This window comes from Pipra filicauda, unplaced genomic scaffold, assembly GCF_003945595.2.
Source record: "Pipra filicauda isolate LSUMZ 115617 unplaced genomic scaffold, ASM394559v2 scaffold552_size545530_pilon, whole genome shotgun sequence".
In the NCBI taxonomy this organism is placed as follows: Eukaryota; Metazoa; Chordata; class Aves; order Passeriformes; family Pipridae; genus Pipra; species Pipra filicauda.
In genome coordinates, this window is record NW_024104701.1 from 275,083 (window position 1) to 296,502 (window position 21,420).

The 21,420-nt window shown below is 43.5% G+C and overlaps 1 protein-coding gene across 5 annotated transcripts in view; it reads left to right on the forward strand.

Moving 5' to 3' along the window:
* The first annotated feature begins 9,601 nt into the window (after positions 1–9,601).
* HLCS (holocarboxylase synthetase) overlaps positions 9,602–21,420 on the forward strand; it is a 120,409-nt gene continuing 108,590 nt past the window's right edge. The window contains exons 1-3 of one of the 5 annotated variants that reach the window (XM_027730056.2): positions 9,602–9,793; positions 13,224–13,376; positions 19,582–19,744. In XM_027730056.2, the coding sequence (XP_027585857.1) occupies positions 9,602–9,793; positions 13,224–13,376; positions 19,582–19,744 (508 nt within the window). Of the gene's footprint in view, positions 9,794–9,981; positions 10,078–13,223; positions 13,377–15,059; positions 15,099–19,581; positions 19,745–21,420 lie in introns of those variants that run through there. The other 4 variants (XM_039387310.1, XM_027730057.2, XM_027730058.2 and 1 more) reach the window with 4 other exon arrangements.

Genomic DNA, 21,420 nt, shown 5'->3' on the forward strand with positions numbered 1-21,420 from the left:
TAATTATTGACAGGCTGGGAAGGGGTCCCAGTGCATCCTGTGTGTGTGTGATGTGTCATCACACACCTGTCAAGTCATCTCGGATGCTTTTCTGTTTCTTTTTGCCACAGACTGAATCATGCTGAAGGTGGGGAATAAATAATTTCAGGGTATCTTGGGAAAGACCCTTAAAATGCCTGTATTTTAGTTCCATATGTCTGGAAGTGGAGATGTGGAAATGGTGAACGGGTGAGATGTAAAAGCTGAGTTTTCATATTTAATCTAAACTTCAGGGTTTAAATTTCAACTGGTTCTTGTCATTCCCTACATTATAATTTGCTGGCCCCTTGTGAAAATTGAATTAACAGATCCTCTTTTTAGTTTGCAAGCGGAGATTTAAAAAAACAAAAAAAATCCCTCATTTTAATGCATGAATTTATTTGGAATCCTAATTTGCCAGACTTCAAATGTGTGACACCAGGGCTTTGTTTGCCAGGACATCACTGAGAGGAAGATCTGACACACACTTTAAGTGGTTCTTAAAACTGCCTGACCTTGTCTACACAACCCACAGTGATGCAGAAAAGGTCAAGGATCTGGAATTCTGCCTCTGCCTTGTCTCCAGGGAAACCAGGCCAGTTTTGGTTGGGGATAAGAGACATGAAGCATAATAAATTTGAAACACAGTGAGGCCAAATAATTAATCCTTGAGCTAATTAAAAACTGCTGGTGGCAAGGCAAGCACTGACAAACTCTCTGAGCACACACAATACCGTGGTGAAGGAAAAAAAAGGTACCACATAATGTGTGTTTTAATGTGTCATTAAATGAAATCATAGTTGTTAATCAAGGCTGACTTTTTTCTGACTGGCAAAAAACACTTTTCTGACTACAGGTGGGGGGAAATCTGATAATAACAGAATGACAGGACCCCAGAAAATATTGCAACTCTAATTTAGAACTTGTCCTGCCAGTGGGTTGTACTGGAAATGGATTATTTCAATCGGGCATTCAGGATTTATATCAGAATAAATATTCCCCATGGAGCTAATGAGCAACAGTCTTTGCATTTTAACTAATTTCTTGCTCAAATTCATTATGTTTCAAAGCCTTTGGGTTATTTTGGGCCTGTACATTATGTTATTCAGTCTCACAATCAATGCAACTTTCACTTTATCAGGACTGCAATGTAAAAAAGAGTAATAAAGCACAATGCTCTTGATGTCCTTTATCTGTGTTACTTAAACCAACTTGATTTAAAGCTCACAATCTTTTTGTTCAGCTTCAGGGTTTTATTTCAAAGTCTCTCCAGACACAAAAGGATTTCCTCTTATTTCCCAGTTCCATTGACTCATTCTCCTTGGTAAGATGGTTATAAATAGTTTTATATTTTGAGCTTTGATGTGTTTCTCTGTTTGCTCAGATGTTTGTCCCTGTATTTCTGACAGTTCTTTTTTTTTTTTTTTTACCTCTCGACTTTTTAAGGTTGATTTTTGTGTTTCTCAAGGCTGACCACTGTTCTTTATCAGGCTGAACCCATTTCTTCTTCCTCTTCCTCAGAGTTGGCATCATCATCATTGTAGAAGTGAATTGTAGCTTGGACTGGAAAACTCGCCAGAACCTTCTCTCCCATGTTAGTAAGAAACTTTTGGGATTTGGACTTGGGCAAATAAAGTCTAATAAGAAAAAAAATATATTTTAAGAGAAAAAAAAAGTAAAACCTTGTGACATTTGTCCATCTGAGCTGGCTGGAAGATTAAAACTGATTTTCTGGAAATGAAATAATTAATTCTGGAGTTAAGATTAGGGTACCAGGGTTAGATTGGGGTTGGGTGCTTGTAAAGAAAGGGGATATTCTATTAATTTTCCCCCTCTAAAGGAAAGTCCCAATCAGGAGTTTCTACATCATTAAACCCTAAAGAATCCAAATGTTGGTGAAAACCTTTGTTAGTCCCCCCAAGCACAGGAAAAGCTTTACCTGGAATTAATTTTAAACCAATCTAAGCAACCTCCAGACCCAGATCTGTAACACATTCCATTGGCAGCTCTTCCCATTGATTATTTGGGCTTTGTGAGCTCATTATCATATTAATAAATATAAAAATAAACGAGATGAGGCAGAAAAACATTGGGTTTTTTTAGGGTTACTTTTTCCTTATTTTTGTGTTGTTTCAGGGTCTGTTCAGCCTGGGCATCTTTCCTCGTGGAGGGATAAAAACCTGGGCAGTTTAATGAGTAATTAAACTGCTTTACTAAAAAGGGATGTTGCAGAGGCAAAGTGATTCTTCTCCTGAGAAGGAATATGTCTCATTTTGGAAAGTGTCACTTTTCCTGTATCAAGTGATAAGATTTAACTCACCTCACTGGATGTTGAAACCCCAGGGCTCCTTTTGATCTGCAGTTTATTAATTGACCATCCAGTTCTGACTGTAAAGAGAGATTATTTATTTTATATTTTTTTTATTATTTATTTTATATATATATATGATTTAGAATAGGCTAAAAATGAAGATTTCACTTATTTTCTTCCGTAAAATTCCCCAGTAATGTTGATTTCTCTGCTCTGCTGCACCTTGGTTTCCCCTGACTAAGTGGACTTTGGAGAATTTGTGTGCCAAAAGTTGCACATTTAACAAAGTTTGTCCGTTTTATGAGCCACAAAGCCAGGGAATTGTACATTTTACTTTAGTTCTTATGGAATATCTGTAGTGGGCTGATAACACCACCAAATGGGAGTTCAGTGATTGGGAAAAAAATAGGATTTTCAATCAGTTTAAGGACTGGGTTTTCCTGGCTGTGTAATACTGAGTTGCCAGCTGGGGTTAAACCCCAACAGAGTGTTATAAAATACCTCTTTACCAACACTAATCAAAAGCTTAATTGGGATAAAAGATCACAAAAAGCACATTAAGGGCCCAAACAGCAAAATCAAGACACAACTGGCATCTCATATTTCAGTGCAAACAGCATTAAAAAAGCTCCTTTCACACTTACATTAAAATTAGTCTTTTGTATCTTTCTTTACCTGTAGTTTCTACTGTTTTCTCTTTGGAATAAGTATTATTTTGAAATAATCATATAAATAATAGCAGGGATTGATTAAACACACATTACATACTTTTTCTTTTCAGACTATCAGACAACACTTTTGAAAAGCAGCTCTGATAAAAGCCAATTAAATGGAAAATCATCCTCAGTTTGTACACAGCAGAAAATGTCCACTCTTAATTTATATTTTATTGCAGTTCTGGCAATAGTAACTTTAAACTGTAGAGTCACAGAATAGTTTGGGACCATAAAGTTCTAACCCCCTTCCATGGGCAGGGAAATCACTTCTCATGGCTTTTCTTTGGACATAAATAACAGTATATTTATATTTAGTTGGAAAAGTGTTACTTGTTATAAGAGGAAAAGCATATTTTGTATAGGTAGCTTTAAGGTGTATTGTTACACATGTTCTTGGCAATAGAGGTGAAGTTATTAGTTTAATATTTTTCACCAGTGCTTTTTATTTTTGGGGGCTTTTCTCTGCGTCTTTCAATTTGTCAGGTTGGATTCTTACGTGTAAATTCCTAAATTGTTGTTTGAGGGGTTTTTTTTTAGCTACACAGAGGATATTAAAACTTTAATTTGCTTTACTCTCCAGTGTTTGGAGCATCTCCTGATCCTTCAGCCCTCATTATATCCCACACTACAGAGGCATCTCAGATGCTGCAGGTGTGTGGATGGAGCAGAAAGTTTGGATAAGAAGGATCTGAGAAGCTTCTGGAAGGACATTATTAAATGTTAAATTTTATTTAAAAATTTAAAAATTTTAAATTTTAAAATACTTTAATATTTTAAAAATTGAAACCAACTCTGATTTGTAACTTCATGTGTGCTTTGTTCTCCTCACACAAGTGGGCAGAAGCCCGAGTGTGAATTAAAACTTGAGCTGGTTGGATAAAATTTTCAGCAAAAACATCATGTTTTTGCAGAAATCACAATTTCCTGATGTCACAAACAGTTTCTTGAAATCATCACTGTAAGAGTGAGAATTCTCGTGAGAATAAGACAGCAGGACCTGTGTTGATTGTGCTTAATTATTTTTGTTCTTGGAGCCCAACAAATCTTCCCACCTGAGGAAGTAAAATTAATAATCACAGTACATCTCAGAGGCAGTAAGAGTTACTTTAAAATTCAATTTTCTCTTCATTTCCTGGGTGGTTTAGCTACAGCAACATCCCTCCCCCCTAAAAAAACCCCCAATAAATAAGACTGTGCACCTGAAAGTATATTTTTTACATTTCACCTTAAAGTCATTTTCCCTCCCTCTCTACACAAAGCATCACATCCATACTAGGCCTGGAGATTTCAAAAGGAGGAGGTTTTTATATATATAAATAAGCAAATATGAACTGCTGTTAAAATAAGGGTTGTGTGGAGTAAGCAACTGTTTCTGCAGCTCTTTAAGAGCTGATAATGATTCTATATCTGACACAAAATTAGAGATACTCTTAACCATCCCCAGGTCCAGGACAGTGTCACTGGAACTGTGTTTCCTAAAACTGAAAAAAAAAATGCTTGAAAGAACAAATGAAGGAATGACCAAGTCCCGTTTCCCATGTCCAATCCCTGCCCTGGTTTTCCAGAGGGATTATTTTGCTCCAGAATTCAGCCTCACCGGTTGCTGATTCTCTGTGGTCTCCCCATCCCTTGCTGGGAGTGTCCAGGGCCTCCACAAAGCAGGGCTGCTGCAAGGTTAAGATACAATAATCACGGAATATCCCGAGCTGGAAGGGACCCCCAGGGATCATCCAGTCCAACTCCTGGCCCTGCACAGCCCCAACAGTCCCACCACGCCCCTGAAAGCATTTTGATTTGGTGAATCTGAGTTCTAGGGCAATATTTTGTCTTCTGCCTCCCAAGTGATTAAACAAACCACACGATCTCTCGCTCGTTTTTCCCGAAGATCTCCTTTTTTTTTCCCTTCAGGATTTCCCAGCTCCAAGTGTCTGCAGTGAACTCAAAATGATCTAAATGATGATGAAATCTTTTTATTTCAGAAGAAAAACTACCCCTCCCTCCCCCTCTGCCAGGGTGTCTGAATACACATTCCATGTTGTCATTGAGAGGCTGGTTATTTATTGAATCAGCAATTCCAGAATTAATCAGACAGAATCCAGAATTAATCTAATCTAATTAGACCAAGAGAGCACATGGAGTGGTAGGTGCTGCATCTGCCTTTTTTTTTTTTTGGGGGGGGAGGATGCTCTTTTCCACAGTATTTTCCATCTCTGCTGCTGTGCAGGATCCAGGTGGGGAAATGGAAAAAGCGCTTTCTGCTATGAAAGGCAAATAAATGTAAAAATAATATTAATAATAAATCGGTGATCACAACCTTAATTTTCATTTCTAAGTAATATCTGACTAACAAGGATAAAGTTAAAAAAAAACCCCAAAACCTGAACAAAATTAACCTATCAAACGTTTAACAAGAAACATTTTCAGACGCGTTTTTTTACGATACGAAGCTGAAAAATGTTTTCCGCCGGAAACAGTGACATTCAAATGATTCTTACAGCTGGATTTTCCCAAGGAATGCTGCTGGAAAAGGCTCTCCCTGTGCCTTCCTTACCTCTCCTGGTGCTCCCTGAGCCGAGGCAGGTGCTGCTGGAGCTTCCAGGAGCCCCGGGAATGGGGATGGACGTGTCCTGCCGGATCCCGGAGCGGGAGGCTCGTGGCTGCACCTTCCATGGCCTTGGATGCTCTAAAGCCTGGGCCAGGCTGGGCTTTGAGCCCCTCCTTTATCTGAACTGCCCCAGAAACTCACCTAAAACAAATAAACTCACCTAAAACAAACACGGCCTCAGGTAAAAGGAGGGAAATGTCCTTAATGAGGTTTTTTTTTTCTGCTCCCCCTGAGAGTTCAAAGGTAGGATGGGCTCCCACCTTGGCTGTCCTAGGAGGGCACTCCCAGGGAAACAAAAGGTTTTTGTTAGCAAATCCCATGGGATGTAATGCCCTTTATCCTTCTGTTGTGTTTTATGGAATCTCTACTTGCTCCATATGAAATATATGACGTAAATACACTTTTTGCACGAGCTTGGAGAAGCTCATCCAGACCCTCTCCTAAAAAAAAAAAGGGGCGTAAAGAGAATTTTAAATGTGAAGTAATATTTTTAATGGCTGAAGTATTTTTCACTTCCTGGCTTTAAAAGAGAAAAAAAAACCAAAAATAGTGAAAGTAAGAGGATTTAAAGACAGGCCAGGTGACTCCCTCAGGACTACAGGGTTGTTCCTTTGATTAAATTCCTATTTGAGGGATGGAGAAAGATTATGCCAAGGATTGCTTTGTCCACCAAAGAACAAGGGTTATGAGTGGCATTGTTTGAGGAATCTTTGATTTCAAAGTGTAAAATAGAGAATCACAGAATGGTTTGACTTTGGAGGGACCATAAAGATGATCCAGTGCCACCCCCTGCCACGGGCAGGGACACCTTCCACCAGCCCAGGTTGCTCCAAGCCCCATCCAGCCTGGCCTTGGACACTTCCAGGGATCCAGGGGCAGCCACAGCTTCTCTGGGAATTCTATCCCAGCCCCTCAGCACCCTCACAGGGAAGAATTTCTTCCCAATATATTCTTTTTTCTTCCCATATATGCTTTAAGACTGAATAGAAATCAACTTGGGTTTCTCACGTGAACTTTCTGGAGAGGGAAAAATAATTTCATTTACTGAGCATGGAGTGCTCGTTGATTATTTATTATGAATTAGGTACCTTCTGTCTAAATCTACTCTCAACCATGTTTAAATACCTTGTGGTATCTGTGAAGTTATAAGTAAATAGTGCTATAACTCAAAGAAAAGAAAATATGTGCACAGTCTCAATCACTTTAAATATTTATGTATCAAGATCAGTACAATTATTGGAATGAAAAATAAATGAATAATGTTCAAATTACAAAATATATATTAAATAGCAGCACAGGTCCTGAGGAGAAACTGGCAAACTTCTTAAGTAACTTAAATTGCAATTAAATACCTTGCTAAATTACACTCTTAAATACACATATACAATATCAGCAGCTTAGTTTTATTTAATCCTGATTTAACCTGATAGTTGAAAGGGAAGTTTGCATTACACAACTCATGTTTATGGTCCTGATCTGTATGTGAGGATAATTGATTTATACCTCTGGATGGAATCTACCAACATGGATAATAGTGCAGGACTAAAGCCTGAACTATTTACTTCTAACTCTCCAGAAGATGCAAAGTTATTCTCAATTAAACCTGTTGATAAAGACCAAATTTATTACAAAATTATTGAAAATATAATTTCATTGATGAAGCTGTAATGTAATCTAATATAATGATGTGTAACACTGTAGAAAAAATGTGAGTCAATATTACATTATAGTACTAATTAATCAAACCACACCACTTTAATTGGCATTTTCATGGGAATCATAAGCTCAAGGTTGCAGAGCTGTAGAAAATGGTTTGTGGCAGCAGAATAAAAAACGCTGCAGTTGGGCCGGTCACAGCTGCATAATTTTAAGAACTGTTTTACTTTTTGATACATTTAATTTTAATATAAGGTGCTTAACTTTAATATTTGGTGAGGAACACTTCACAGGATCAGAAGACACTGGTTCTGTTATGTTGCTCATCCATTTTCCCAAAAAGCCAGGAGTACCTTTCAGACCTCTGACATCACCTGAGAATAACTTGGACAGACTCAACTCTTACATCATCATCTGATTCCCAATCTAAAATTCTTAACCCTTTAATCAAAGCTTGTCATGATTAAGTCTAAGCTACACCATAATAAAAACTAGAAAACCTACAACAAGGTAATGGGTCCAAATTAATTATGTGCCAACATATGTCAAAACTTGTATTAAAATTGGGTTGTTTTTTGCCTGTATACTGTTCTGCTTTAGATTCCCTTGCAAGGTGAAGTTTTGATTCAGTTTTCTCATTTACTCATGAACTTTTCCAGGGTAAGGGAACCTGAAAAACTGTAGTGAACTGTGTTCAATCCCAACACAGGATAAAGCAAAGCAAGTTCCTCATCGTGCAAAGGTTACACAAACAGTTGTGCTTCGTGGTGCTCTCTGAGGGTCAGCAATGCATGTGCTGTTGAACTAAAAGGGAGAAAGTGAATTCCAAAGCTGAGAGCTTTCTTTGCAGGTTGTATACTTTGTTTGTTTTCTTTCCTTTGATGTGCCCAAGGTAAGTATTTTGCCTTCCTGCATGAGATAAAGTCACACAAAGGAGCAGTGTCTGACGTTAGGTCCAGGTTAGGACCACTGGAGACCTTGTTCCTCTCTCTGTAGTAAAGGATGTGGCAGCAGCACTAGGCTGGAATTTCTTAAGCTTGAGGTAGAGAAGAAGAAATACTTAAACTATTTGACCCTCCAAATTATAGTCACCTGTTTCTGCCATGCGCTGTGGAAATCAACGTTATGTCCCATCCCTGGAAGTGTCCAAGGCCAGGTTGGATGGAGCTCTGAGCAACCTGGGCTAGTGGAAGGTGTCCCTGCCCATGGCAGGGGGTTGGAATGAGATTATCTTTGAAGTCCCTTCCAAACCAAACAATTCCATGATTCTGTGATTCTATGGTTTGGAGAGCAGAAGCTGCAGGATTTATCCAGGGCTGCATTAAAATAGGAGTAACCAGCAGGTGAGGGAGGTGATTCTGCCCCTCTGCCCCCTCAGGGGAGACCCCCCTGCAGAGCTGCTCCAGCCCTGGGGAACAGCCCAGCAAGGACATGGAGCTGCTGGAGAGAGGCCAGAGCAGGAACCAAGAGGATCCCAGGGCTGGAGCAGCTCTGCTGGGAGGAAAGGCTGGGAGAGCTGGGATTGTTCAGCCTGGAGAAGGGAAGGCTCTGGGAAGACCTCAAAGCCCCTTCCAGGGCCTAAAGGGAGCTACAAGAGAGCTGGAGAGGGACTTTGGACAAGGGAAAGGTAGTGACAGGACAAGGGGGAATGGCCTTAAGCTAAAGGAAGGCAAGGTTAGATTGGATATTGGGAATTAATTCTTGGCTGTGAGGGTGGGGAGGCCCTGGCCCAGGTTGCCCAGAGAAGCTGTGGCTGCCCCTGGATCCCTGGAAGTGTCCAAGGCCAGGTTGGACAGGGCTTGGAGCAACCTGGGCTAGTGGAAGGTGTCCCCGCCCATGGCAGGGGGCTGGAACAAAATCATCTTTTAAGTCCTTTCCAACCCAAACCATTCCGCCATTCCCTGAGGCGCCGGATCGCGGCGCTCGGGGCGAGAGTTCATCACTTGCTCCTCCCTCCTCTTCCTCCTCCAGAGCACGGGGACAACTATCCCGGTGCAAACACAACGCCGCAAGCCACGTTTAATGATTTTTGACGGCTTTTATTAATTTTACACGTCCTTTCACCACACAACTGCGCTCCGACGGGAAACGCTCCGAGGCGAACCGCGGCACCGCCGCCTCACGACTGAGCGCCGAGGAGGGGGCGGGGCGACGGCACGAAAGGGGCGGGGCGCTCGGCGCGCCAGGCGCCGGCAGCCAATCAGAGCTCCGGGTCTCGCCGCCCGGGTGACGCCCCGCTCTGCGATTGGCCGCGGCGCGGGGGCGGGGCGGGGCGGGGGGGGGCGCGCGCCCGCCATGCTGATCACGCTGTGCTACCTGTACCTGTGGGCGCGCCGGGGGCCGCGCGCGGCCGCGCTCGTCCGCGGCACCGTGCGGAGCCTGCACCGCTCCCGCTGCTCCTTCACCTTCTGCGCCCGGCAGCCGCACCCCGAGGAGCGCGTCTGCCTCAGGGTCGGCGGCAAGGTGTTCTTCACCGGCGAGGCGCAGGTAAAAGCCGCGGGGAGGCGCGCCGAGGCGGGCGGGGGGGCTGGGGGTGTGTGTCCGCCGTTACCGCGGTGACGGGGATGCGGCGTGTCCCCGCGTTGCCACGGCAACGGGGATGCGCATCCGCGCCCCCCGGGGAGCTGCGGGTGCGACAGTGGTGCCGTGGTTTTGTCTTTAGGGGTTTGGGATTGGGGGGAACAACGCCTGGAGCGTCTTCTGTGCTGTCGCAGCCAAGGGATGGATGAAGGGAGAGCCAGGGGGTGCCGCGGCAGGGAATGTTAGTGCAGGTGTAGTTACCTCTGCTCGCTGCTTGCTAGAGGTTGTTGAGCTGGGGTGTGGGCTGAGGGGTGCTGTATGTGCTGTGCATGTATATGTGTATATGTATATATACGTGTGTATATACATATAAAATATATAACATATATAAAAATGTGTGTATATATATAATATGTATATGTGTATATATATAAATATATGTATATATGTGTATATATATATAAATATGTATGTATATATGTCTATATATATGTCTATATGTCTATATATATGTCTATGTGTCTATATATATGTGTGTGTGTGTGTATTAGGTGCAGCTTTGTAAGGACAGCTGTGGTTATGGAAGAGCTTGGCTGGCAGAGCTTGATGGTATTTTAAAGAGTCACAGAATGGTTTGAGTTGGAAGGGACCTTAAAGATCATCCCATCCCACCCCCAGCCATGGGCAGGGACACCTTCCACCAGCCCAGGTTGCTCCAAGCCCCATCCAACCTGGCCTTGGACACTTCCAGGGATCCAGAGGCAGCCACAGCTTCTCTGGGCAACCTGGGCCAGGGCCTCCCCACCCTCACAGGGAAGAATTGCTTCCTAATATCTAATCCAACCCCACTCTCTCTCACTTTAAGGCCATTCCCCCTTGTGCTGTCACTCCAGGCCCTTGTGAAAAGCCTCCTTCCATATCAGCAACACACTTTGAGTACATATAAGGTTTTAGTCTAAAAATATAAGCTGTGTTTGTGGTTCAAGATTTGTGTCAGAGGTTTAAAACGTCGCTGGATCTGTCGTGGCGTCTGAGCTGAGCCTTTGGTTACAGAGAACTTGCAGCTTCTCCCCAGACGAAACGTTGTTTCAAGTGAGGAAAACGAGATGAAAAATGAAAATCTTGTTTTCTGCAAATGGGCAGTGGGAGAGGAGGGTGGGGGGGAGGCTGTGGCAGCCCAGGACAGTGGAAAAATCCAGTGCCTGAACCAGTTCCACTTGGAATTGCAGGAAGCAAAACTGAAACTAAGCTTGCTTGACTTTCAGGCTTAGAAGTGGAACTCCCCTGGCACTGCCCAGAATAGTCTGAATTATTTAAATGAACGTTGGATTTGTCTGCATTTGTCACTAAATACCAGAATTGTTGATCTCTGCTGGTGTTTATGTGTGTGTTGGTGGGAATTATTTCCCTTGTTACAGGCATTACTGAGATGGATTTATGAACCGTGTCACTGGCTGAGTGCAGTTCTTTAAGAAGCAGAGAAGCTTTCCACAAGTTCAGTGGGTAAAGAGAATGTTTTCAGCGAGGGAAAACAAGATCAGAAATGCTGATGGAGCTTGTTCCATTTAAAACCAGCCTTTTTGCTATTTAATGAGCAGATTGTTTCAGCCTTAAAAGCGATGGTGGCAATCCCAGAATCTCTCACAGCAAAGTTAAATACCTAATTCATATTTCAATAAAAACAAACCAAAGTTGACTATGTGTTTTGCCTCAGTTGCCCTGGATTATTATTGTTTTGTAGAAGGTATTTCAACTGATTTCTGACGTTCTTTGCTCCACTTCTGCTGGTTTCTGAAGCAGCTTCTCCTCAGTCCTTGCACAGTAAGCACATTTTTTTCTGTCTGCAATGTTATTCATGCAGACTGATTTTATAAGCTGCTCAGTTTATTGGGAGCTGAGAAGCCCTCTGGGGAGCTGTAGCTTGGCATGAAGTTTGGCATGAAGTCAGGGCTGTTATTCAATATGTTTTTGTCTCTTAAAAATAAATTCTTGGCAGTTCCCTCTCTGAGAATCCCTGGGGCAGGTGTGTGGCACACGAGGGCTCTGACCTTGAGTTAAAGGCAGAGGCAGCATCACTGTGCAGCTCTTTGCATCGTCTGTGAGCAGATAAAAGGTTAACTTGGATGGTTTTTTGGCTTCTGGGCAGCCAACAAAGCTCCTTTGCTCTCTGAGTAGGTAGAACTGACTCTGGACTGCGAGCAGTGATTTGCTTGAGATACCAGCAAGTCATAAATCATAACCTGTAAAGGCTTTTTGTTTGATCTTCAGCCAGATGGGATGTTCAAGGTACTATAAAGCTTCCTGAGTTCAGTTCCCTTTCCCTGGAAGATAATAGTGTTTGCTCTTGCAGCTTCTGTGCTCACTAAAGCCTGGTTGGAGCACTGAACTCAACCAACAGACTTAATATTCTGGGGTTTCACCTGAGAAGTGGAGGATGAACGTGTTTTCAGTGTGCTGTGGGGAAATTCTCTTCTCTTTCTACATAAAATGACTGAAGGTGTGTGTTCCTAGCACGGTAGTAGCAAAATACATGTGTTTCTAATGTTTGCCATTTTTAAAATATGTCAGAAAATTAAGCTCAGTGCAGCATCTGCTTAGAAATTGAGGTAATATTTTAAAAGAACAGATTATTGTGAAGCTTTGAGATTTTTTTTTCCCCTGTCATGAGCCACCCCCACCCTCCTTTTCCACTGCCCATTTGCATAAAACATGGTTTTCATTTTTCATCTGGTTTTCCTCACTTGAAACAACATTTGGTGTGGGGAGAACTCAGACCTGTTCACTGGTCTACTGGTTCCAGCTTTTTTGAGCTTTATTTTGAGCTTTATTTGCTCCTTGGTGAGGGACAAGAGAGAGAACCATTTTTAAAATTTAATGAATAAAAAATTCATCCAGTGGTCTGATAAGTGGATAGAACAACTTAGGGACAAATTGATTTTGAATGAGTTATTTATTTATATTTTATGAGTTACGTGGTGAAGGAGGGATTCTGATGCAAATGCAGAAGGATTTAATATGCAGTGGGAACGGGAGAGCAGGATCAGGTTGGATGAGGAATGTTGCCAGTGGCAAATGGCCCACAAGGGTCCCAGTGCCAATGGCACAGTGGGTTTTGTGGCTCACTCTTTTCCACTCTTCCTGTAAAACTGAAAGCTGGAGTTTGAATTGGCTTAAAAAACGTGGGTTGTCACTTTTAGTTTCATTTTTGATGCGTTCCTGGGTAATGGTTCAGTATTTTACTCCTTTTTTTTTCCCTCATGGGGAGTGTGAAATAGTCACTACCTTTCATGCAAGGCTGAAGGCTCACATTTGAATTTAGGCTGGGCTTAATTGAAAAATGAATTCTTAAATCAGCTGCTCCCTAAACAGACTTACTTTTCTTTTCTGCTTCTTTCAGTTCCTTGATGACTTAAACAGGTGGAGTCTCCTCCTCATTTCTCCCTTTATTTATCCTGAGAAGTTACTTAATGCAGAACATATAGCTTTTGTGACAGAAAGCATTTCTGCTCAGACAGAGAACTTGCAGAGAGCTCCTGACTCTTCCAAAGAGGTGAGTGGTTCTTCCTGTTTCTTACACAGAAAGCAGAACAGGTGGGTTGTAATGTTATTAGGAATAAAAAGGTAATCTCTTCGTTAAGATTTATCACTGTTAATGATTTAGTTCTATTTTATGCTTCAATTAGACCCACAGATATCTCAATGAGGTTTTTTGGGAGCATGTTTCTCCAGCTGTGGGTGGGAACTGCACCTCTGCTCTGGAGCCAGGCTGGGAAAGCTGGGATTGTTCACTCTGGAGAAGAGGAGGCTCCAGGGAGACCTTTCCAGTGCCTAAAGAGGCTCCAGGAGAGCTGGAGAGGGACTTGGGACAAGGGATGGAGGGACAGGACAAGGGGGAATGGCTTCAAACTGCCAGAGGGCAGGGATAGATGGGATTTTGGGAAGGAATTCCTGGCTGGGAGGGTGGGGAGGCCCTGGCCCAGGTTGCCCAGAGAAGCTGTGGCTGCCCCTGGATCCCTGGAAGTGTCCAAGGCCAGGTTGGACGGGGCTTGGAGCAACCTGGGCTGGTAGAAGGTGTCCCTGCCCATGGCAGGGGGTTGGAACTGGGTAATCTTTAAGGTCCCTTCCAACCCAAACCACCCTCAGATTCTATGAAATAAAAGTCTGTCTTGGAGTCTTCCTTTCATTATGATTTTATAAGTACCAGTTAAAGTTTTATGCATTTGGATTATTTTGTCAGTCTGCAGAAGTGAAACCAAAATCCAGCTTTTAATCTCTTTGCTTTTCTCTGGAATGCAGCAGGAAACTGCTACTTGGTTGGAATTTTAAAAAATTGTGATTGCCTTTTAGTGCAAACGTAATTTATAAATGCAATACCTATAAAGTGTTTTGAGGCATCCAGAGATATAAATTCAGCTAGTACTGAAATCTTTATGGCAAGCATACTTACAAAGTGTTCAAGTTCTAGATCCTTAGAAATCTGAGCAGTGCCTTCTCCACTACTGTACTGAAAATTCAAGATGTGGATTTAGAAGATGGTGTTCTAACACTTGAATTACTGAATATATAATTGAATTGGCACCTGGCTGTGGCCCTTGGGGACATGAATTAGGGGTGATTGTGGTGCTGCTGGGTGAGGGTGGGACTGGATGATCTGAAGGTCTCTTCCAGCCTTGATTATTTTGGTGATGTAATATCTCATAACTCAGTTTAGATGCAGGTCTGAAGGGGGAGAAAGGTTGTGACCCAGAGCAAAAAATAAACTTAACATGCAGGGAGGAAAAATCTTCCAAGCAGTCCAGGTTCTTCTTGTTCCTTCCTAAGGCTCTCCCATGTTGTGTGTGCTCTGTGCTTTCCTTGGTGAAGAGTCACAGAATCACAGGAAGGTTTGGGTTGGAAGGGACCTTAAAGATCATCTCAATCCGACTCCCTGCCATGGGCAGGGACACCTTCCACCAGCCCAGGTTGCTCCAAGCCCCATCCAGCCTGGCCTTGGACACTTCCAGGGATCCAGAGGCAGCCACAGCTTCTCTGGGCAACCTGTGCCAGGGCCTCCCCACCCTCATAGCCAAGAATTTCTTCCCAAAATCCCATCTAACCCTACTCTCTGGCAGTTTGAAGCCATTTCCCCTTGTCCTGTCACTCCAGGCCCTTGTGGAAAATCCCTCTCCTGCTTCTTTTAAGTCCCCTTTAGGTACTGGAGAGAACAGAATGGACCTCATTGCCTCCAGGAAAGAGCAGGAATGGGAAGATGTGCAAGCTGGGATATCTCTGGGTAGGCAGCAGTAAAACATCTGGCCTGTTTGCTGGGGTTCCAGAGCTCTTCCATGGAACAGGCTCTGCCACAAGCTGGGATCACCACCCAGGGCCATGGATCAGGTGTTGTCCTGACCGGTCCCTGCTCAGCACCCTAAAGGGCCCATCTGTCATCCTTGTTTCCTGGCATCAGGTTTCAGGCTCCTGCTTGGAGTTACAGCCACACACACAGGTGTTTGTGGCCTGTCTGCTGCCCTGGATGAGGATCATGTGTTTTCCAGGTCACTTATTCCAAGAGATATTCCAGCAATCCTCTGCTGGGGTGAACACTGAGAGCAGAGGGGTTGGTAAATAGACTTGTCTAACCTGAGTGCAGGAATAGGAGGGCAGGTTGGGAACAGTGCTGGGCCAATTCAGACACAGTTTTTAATTTTTTTTTGGTACTTTTTTGTAGCAGAAAGATCCACAAAAACATCTGCATTGAAGCTCTAATTATTTATTCTTTTGGGTTTTATTGTTCAGCAGAGATTTTTTTAATCTTCTTGCTTTCGTTTGCGTTTTCTTAAGAATGCAAATATTTTCCATTCTAATGTGGCCATTAATAATTTATTTGATTTACAAAGCTCAAAAGGGATAGTCCAGGCACAAGACCAAAACTGAAGAGGAAAAGGACTGCTGTTGTATTTTGTTTATTATTCTTCTGTGTCCATGTCACTTGTAGTGAAGTGCTCTTAATTCTGGTACCTCTGGCAGCCAGATGTCACCAGAGCCAGGGAATGTTGCTCCTGTGAGAATTTCTAGCCAGAAAAGCCATTCCTTGTAGGACTGTCAGGGATCTGTGACTGGTTTTTGTTGAAAATGAGGTGGACCCAGAAAACATAAACAGAAAAAATAATTAAAAAAATATTCCCCGAGGATTTTTGTTCTGCTGTGAAGAAAAAGGATTGTTGCCTTATCAAGGATTACAAGTCATATGTTTTGGTGTGCCAGGTCCTCATCAACCCTGACAGTAAAGAATTTCTTCCTAATATCCCTTTAAGAAGGCTTTGCTTTGTGAGGCACTTCTGTGTGTTCACTTTATTTGCACCACACAGCAATAACTACATTTTAGATCTGATATTTCACTTGGTGCCCTGAAAAAAAAACCCAAGAGCATCAATATATTTTCCTCATACCTTCCAGGTGACCTGTGGGTGTCACCTGCTTGTGCCTGTTGTCTGGGTAAGAAAGGATATCTAAATATCATCTGAGTTTCTTACCCTCCACCACAGTAGCCCAGAGTCATATCCTGAGGAGAATGGAGAAGGAAGTCTGTGTCCTGCATCATTAATGTTTGTCACTGGTCATTGTGAATTCCCACATTAGCAGCAGGCCCTCAGAGTTTTCCACCTTGGGATTACAACTGGAGACTTCCTTTCCCAGCTGTGGGTGTTGTACCAATAAATTAACCCCAGCTGGGAGTCCTTTCCCTCTGGGAAGTGTTGTCCAGGCAGTTGGTTGGGGCAGTTCTGGCTGACTTAGAATCATAGAATCAGCTGGGTTGGAAGGGACCTCCAAGATCATCAAGTCCAACCCTGGATCCAACCCCGCTGTGGCACTGATGCCACATCCAGTCTCTTTTTAAAAATCTCCAGGGACAGACAATCCACCCCCTCCCTGGGCAGCCCATTCCAATGGCTGAGCACCCTCTCTGTAAAGAAATTCTTTCTAATATCCAACCTAAACCTCCCCTGGCACAACTTGAGACCCAGCCCTCTTGTCTTGCTGATGGTTGCCTGGGAAAAGAGACCAACCCCCCCCTGGCTCCCCCCTCCTGTCAGGGAGTTGCAGAGAGTGAGGAGGTCTCCCCTGAGCCTCCTCTTCTCCAGGCTGAGCCCCCCCAGCTCCCTCAGCCTCTCCTCACAGCACTTGTGCTCCAGTCCCTTCCCCAGCCTCGTTGCTCTCCTCTGGACCTGCTCCAGCCCCTCCATGTCCTTCCTGAGCTGAGGGCCCAGAACTGGACACAGCACTCCAGGGGTGGCCTCACCAGCGCTGAGTCCAGGGGCAGAATCACTTCCCTGGCCCTGTTGGCCACCCTGTTCCTGAGCCAGGCCAGGATCCATTGGCCCTCTTGTCCCCCTGGGCACCCTCTGGCTCCTGTTCAGCTCCCTGTCCATCCCCACTCCCAGCTCCCTTCCTGCCTGGCTGCTCTCCAGCCCCTCTGGCCCAGCCTGGAGCTGCCGGGGGTTGTTGTGGCCAAAGGGCAGGACCCGGCCCTTGGCCTGGTTGAACCTCATCCATTGGAATCAGCCCAACTCTCCAACCCATCCAGGTCCCTCTGCAGAGCCCTCCTGCCTTCCAGCTGATCAACACTCCCCCCCAGCTTGGTGTCATCTGCAAATTTGCTGATGATGGACTCAATGCCCTCATCTAAATCATCAATAAAGATATTTCACAGACTTGGTCACACACATCCCCAGTGACAGTGGGGTGAGGCCTGACTGGCTCCGACTCCAGGGATTCCAACGGATCGTGGTCTGGTGTAGCTGCTTTCCAGGAGGACATTTTGTTCCAAAATATACCCTATAACTCCAGGGCTGGCACTGCTTTGTGGTACAGTCGTGCTGATGAGCTTTCAGAAAGCCCTGGAGGTGGAAGCTCGCCGTTGGAGTGGGTGGTTGTTATTCCCAGGAGTTCAGGACCCATCTGCCACGGATTTGAGGGCTGGTTCTCACCAACTGTGTGTTTTGGCTTGAACTTGTGACTTGCTCTTTTGTTACAGAGCTGAAGTTTGACCCAGAACTTAAAGACATGCTGCTGATCTTGTGGGGAACACCTACACACTGTTCTCCTTTTCCTTTTGGAAATGGGATTTTTTCACTAAGGGTCAGGATAAGTAATGTACCAGATGGTCCCCAGCCAGTTTTCTTGTTAGATATCCAAAGGCCACCAATATGAGTATGGATTGAGACCCCCATCTGCTGCCTCCAGCCCTGGGGAACAGCCCAGCAAGGACATGGAGCTGCTGGAGAGAGTCCAGAGCAGGAACCAAGAGGATCCCAGGGCTGGAGCAGCTCTGCTGGGAGGAAAGGCTGGGAGAGCTGGGATTGTTCAGCCTGGAGAGGAGAAGCTTTGGGGTGACAATTGTGGCCTTCCAGGACCTGAAGGAGCTGCAAGAAAGATGGAGAGAGACTATTTCCAGGGGGTAGAGTGACAGGACAGGGAGGAATGGCTTCAAAGTGACAGAGTTAGATGGGATATTGGGAAGGAATTGTTGGCTGTGAGGGTGGGGAGGCCCTGTCCCAGGTTGCCCAGAGAAGCTGTGGCTGCCCCTGGATCCCTGGAAGTGTCCAAGGCCAGGTTGGATGGGGCTTGGAGCAACCTGGGATAGGGAAAAGTGTCCCTGCCCATGGCAGGGGGGTGGCACTGGATGATCTTCAAGGTCCCTTCCCACCTGAACCATTCCATGATTCCATGACTGAATGGTCTCACCTGGGTTGTGCCAGTCAGAGACTGGCTTTGAGAATGACTTGGAAAGGAGACACAACCATTTAGATTGGATGAACTCTCTGTTCCTTCTTTCTTCTTGTTCCCTTGGGAAATACTCCAAAGGCAAAAGTTGGAGCTGGGTTCTTTTGAATATTGTGCAAACCACTTCACTGCAATTGGTGAAAAGGTAAATTTAGCTGATAATCACATATTGACAAGTAAAATACCCAAGAGCTCACCCTCATTTTGTGCATTCAAATTAAGTGTTTTTCCTCACTGTCTTTAATCAATGTATTACATCTTCTGTGTGGTGATAAAAGGGTGAACTTCATGGAAGTGTTTTGGAGTTGGCAATGTCAAAGTTCTGGAGTTGCTGTGTGGGGATTGCACTTAGTCTCCCAGTAACTGGAATATATTATGTGGCAAAGGCTAATTTTTTGTAGGTCGTGAAAACAAGGTGGTGCTTCATTGTCTCTAGAAACACCTTCACAGAACAACTGGTTTGTGTGTCTGAGTGTGTATCCCAGTTGCATAATGATTATTTCCTGGAGAAAGGGATTTTTGCTGTAGATAAGTAGCTTGAACCCTCAGGGTTTAGTTAATACTTCTAATAATCACTGTGTACTTTGATTAAACCCTTGCAGTTCACTTTTGTTCTTTTGATCAGCATTCTCCTTTAGAATTTGTGCTGAAGGAAATAAATACAAATAGAATTTGTTTTTCATAGAATGTGATTAATGCTCCGCTGGAATTTTCTGTGTTACTTGAAACTTTCATAGCCTTGGGCTTGGGGAATGATTTATTTGTACTCCCAATTTGCTATGAATACTTGGTGTGGATGTTGCTGTTGTTTTCTCGTGTCAGGGCTGAATCTTGTAGCAGGTTTTGCTGCATAAATGACCCTTCCTCAGCAGGTTCTTTGGGTTGTATTCGAATCTTGTGCAGTTCACCCTGAAAACTCATAATATTGCTGATATTTGGATGTTTTTCTGTAACCTTTTCAAACTGAAAAAGGTTCCTATGCTTTATTCTAGGTCGTGAAGTGGTCAGACTATTGTTCACCGTTGGCCTATAAACCTGGTGAACCTTTTAAGTTCATTGCTGAAGCAAGTGTAGATAATTTCAGTAGCCTTGGAATAGCGTTCTTGGAAGACAGGCTTCAAATGGATAATGGAATGGTGCCACACAAGATTGTTTGTGAGTATTTCATGATGGTTTTTAAAAGCAGAACAGGACTGTTTTCGTGGTTATTTGAGGACTTTGCATATAGTCTTTATACCTGCTTATAAAAACTTGCATTTTATTTTGGCTCAGTGCTTTCTTGAGGCAGTTGATGACTCTGTAGCTCGACTGTGTTTTCACAGGATGGTTTGGGTTGGAAGGGACCTAAAGGTCATCCCATTCCACCCCCTGCCATGGGCAGGGACACCTTCCACTAACCCAGGTTGCTCCAAGCCCTGTCCAACCTGGCCTTGGACACTTCCAGGGATCCAGGGGCAGCCACAGCTTCTCTGGGCAACCTGTGCCAGGGCCTCCCCGCCCTCACAGGGAAGAATTGCCTCCATTTTATACTGAATATTGTCAAATATAGAGATCCTTGTAAAGCTGAACACCTTCCCTCTATGCAGAATGTTTTACAAAAGCAATAACAGAAATAGCAGCAAAGTGGATCTGAATATTTTTGGAATAACCCCCTCCCCTTTTTGTTTAAAGCCTCATAAGCTACTACCAATAATTAACCTCAGTATGATGAGATCTCCAAGTACCCAAGGTGGTGTTTAACCATTTGCAAGTGCGTGATTGTGTGACTGTCACAAAGGTGAAGTTAAAAGATATTGTTTCTGTAGATCTTGGCTGTTACATTAACAAATGTGTCTGGAAAAAAAAAAAACCCACCCAAAAACCAAACCCAGAAGTTTTGAGGCAGGTGTTCTCTTCTTTTTCATATTTGAAACAGAAGTGTATTAAAAGCTAAACGTGGGTTGAGAACAATTTGGTGTATTTTTTTTTTGCTTGCTTTGCTGGTTTTTTGGGGTTTTTTTTGGTTTTTTTTAATGTAGATCCAGGAGAATGGGGCTGGTGGGGGCTGGTGATGGAATAACATGGATGCTGGGAGCTGGGAAATTCTCTTGGGATATCAAGCAACCTTGCTTCAAGCTTCTTACTCCAAAGGGGATATAGTTTCAAGGGAATGCAAGTGTTGTTAAGTGAAGAAAGGGATTGAACTTGCATCTGGTGTATTGTAACAAAACTTTGTTAAGCGAGTTTCTCATTGAATTAAAAGCACAGTGAGTTTATTTGGTCTTGTATGAGTGGAAAAGGATTCAGTAAATTTTTTCAGACTAAAACTTGAAATCTTTTCGTGGCTCAGCAGCTGAAAAAACCCTCCCTTTTGAAGAGTATTTTTCTCTCCTCTTTCGTAATTAGTTTGTTCTGCAAGTTTCATGCTGACAATAATCACCTTTGCTCCTTTTTTCTTACTTGTGTTTGCTATAAATTGTTTATCTTTGCCATTCTGTTGTTTTCAGGGGGAGAAAAGGGAAGGTTTAACAATTCTTCGTATTTGCTTCTTATTTCCTTGGATTCTTTGCTCCCAGATCTTGCTGGTGGTGGTTCTCTCTCCCTTTCTGCAGCCTGAAAGCAGTTCAGTTCTTTTTTTACTCCCTTTGCTTGTGCCAAACCTTTATCTGCAGCCTTCAGCAATGTTCAATATCTCACTCTTGCCCAACATCATCGCTTTATTAGCTTATTTCAAAATAGTTTATTTCAAAACAGTTTATTTCAAAAGAGCAGCAAGTGACTTTCCACCCTGCTCTCCTTAAAAGATCAGTACTTTTCCCAAGGTGTTTCATTTGCTTCATTTTGTCCTTTGA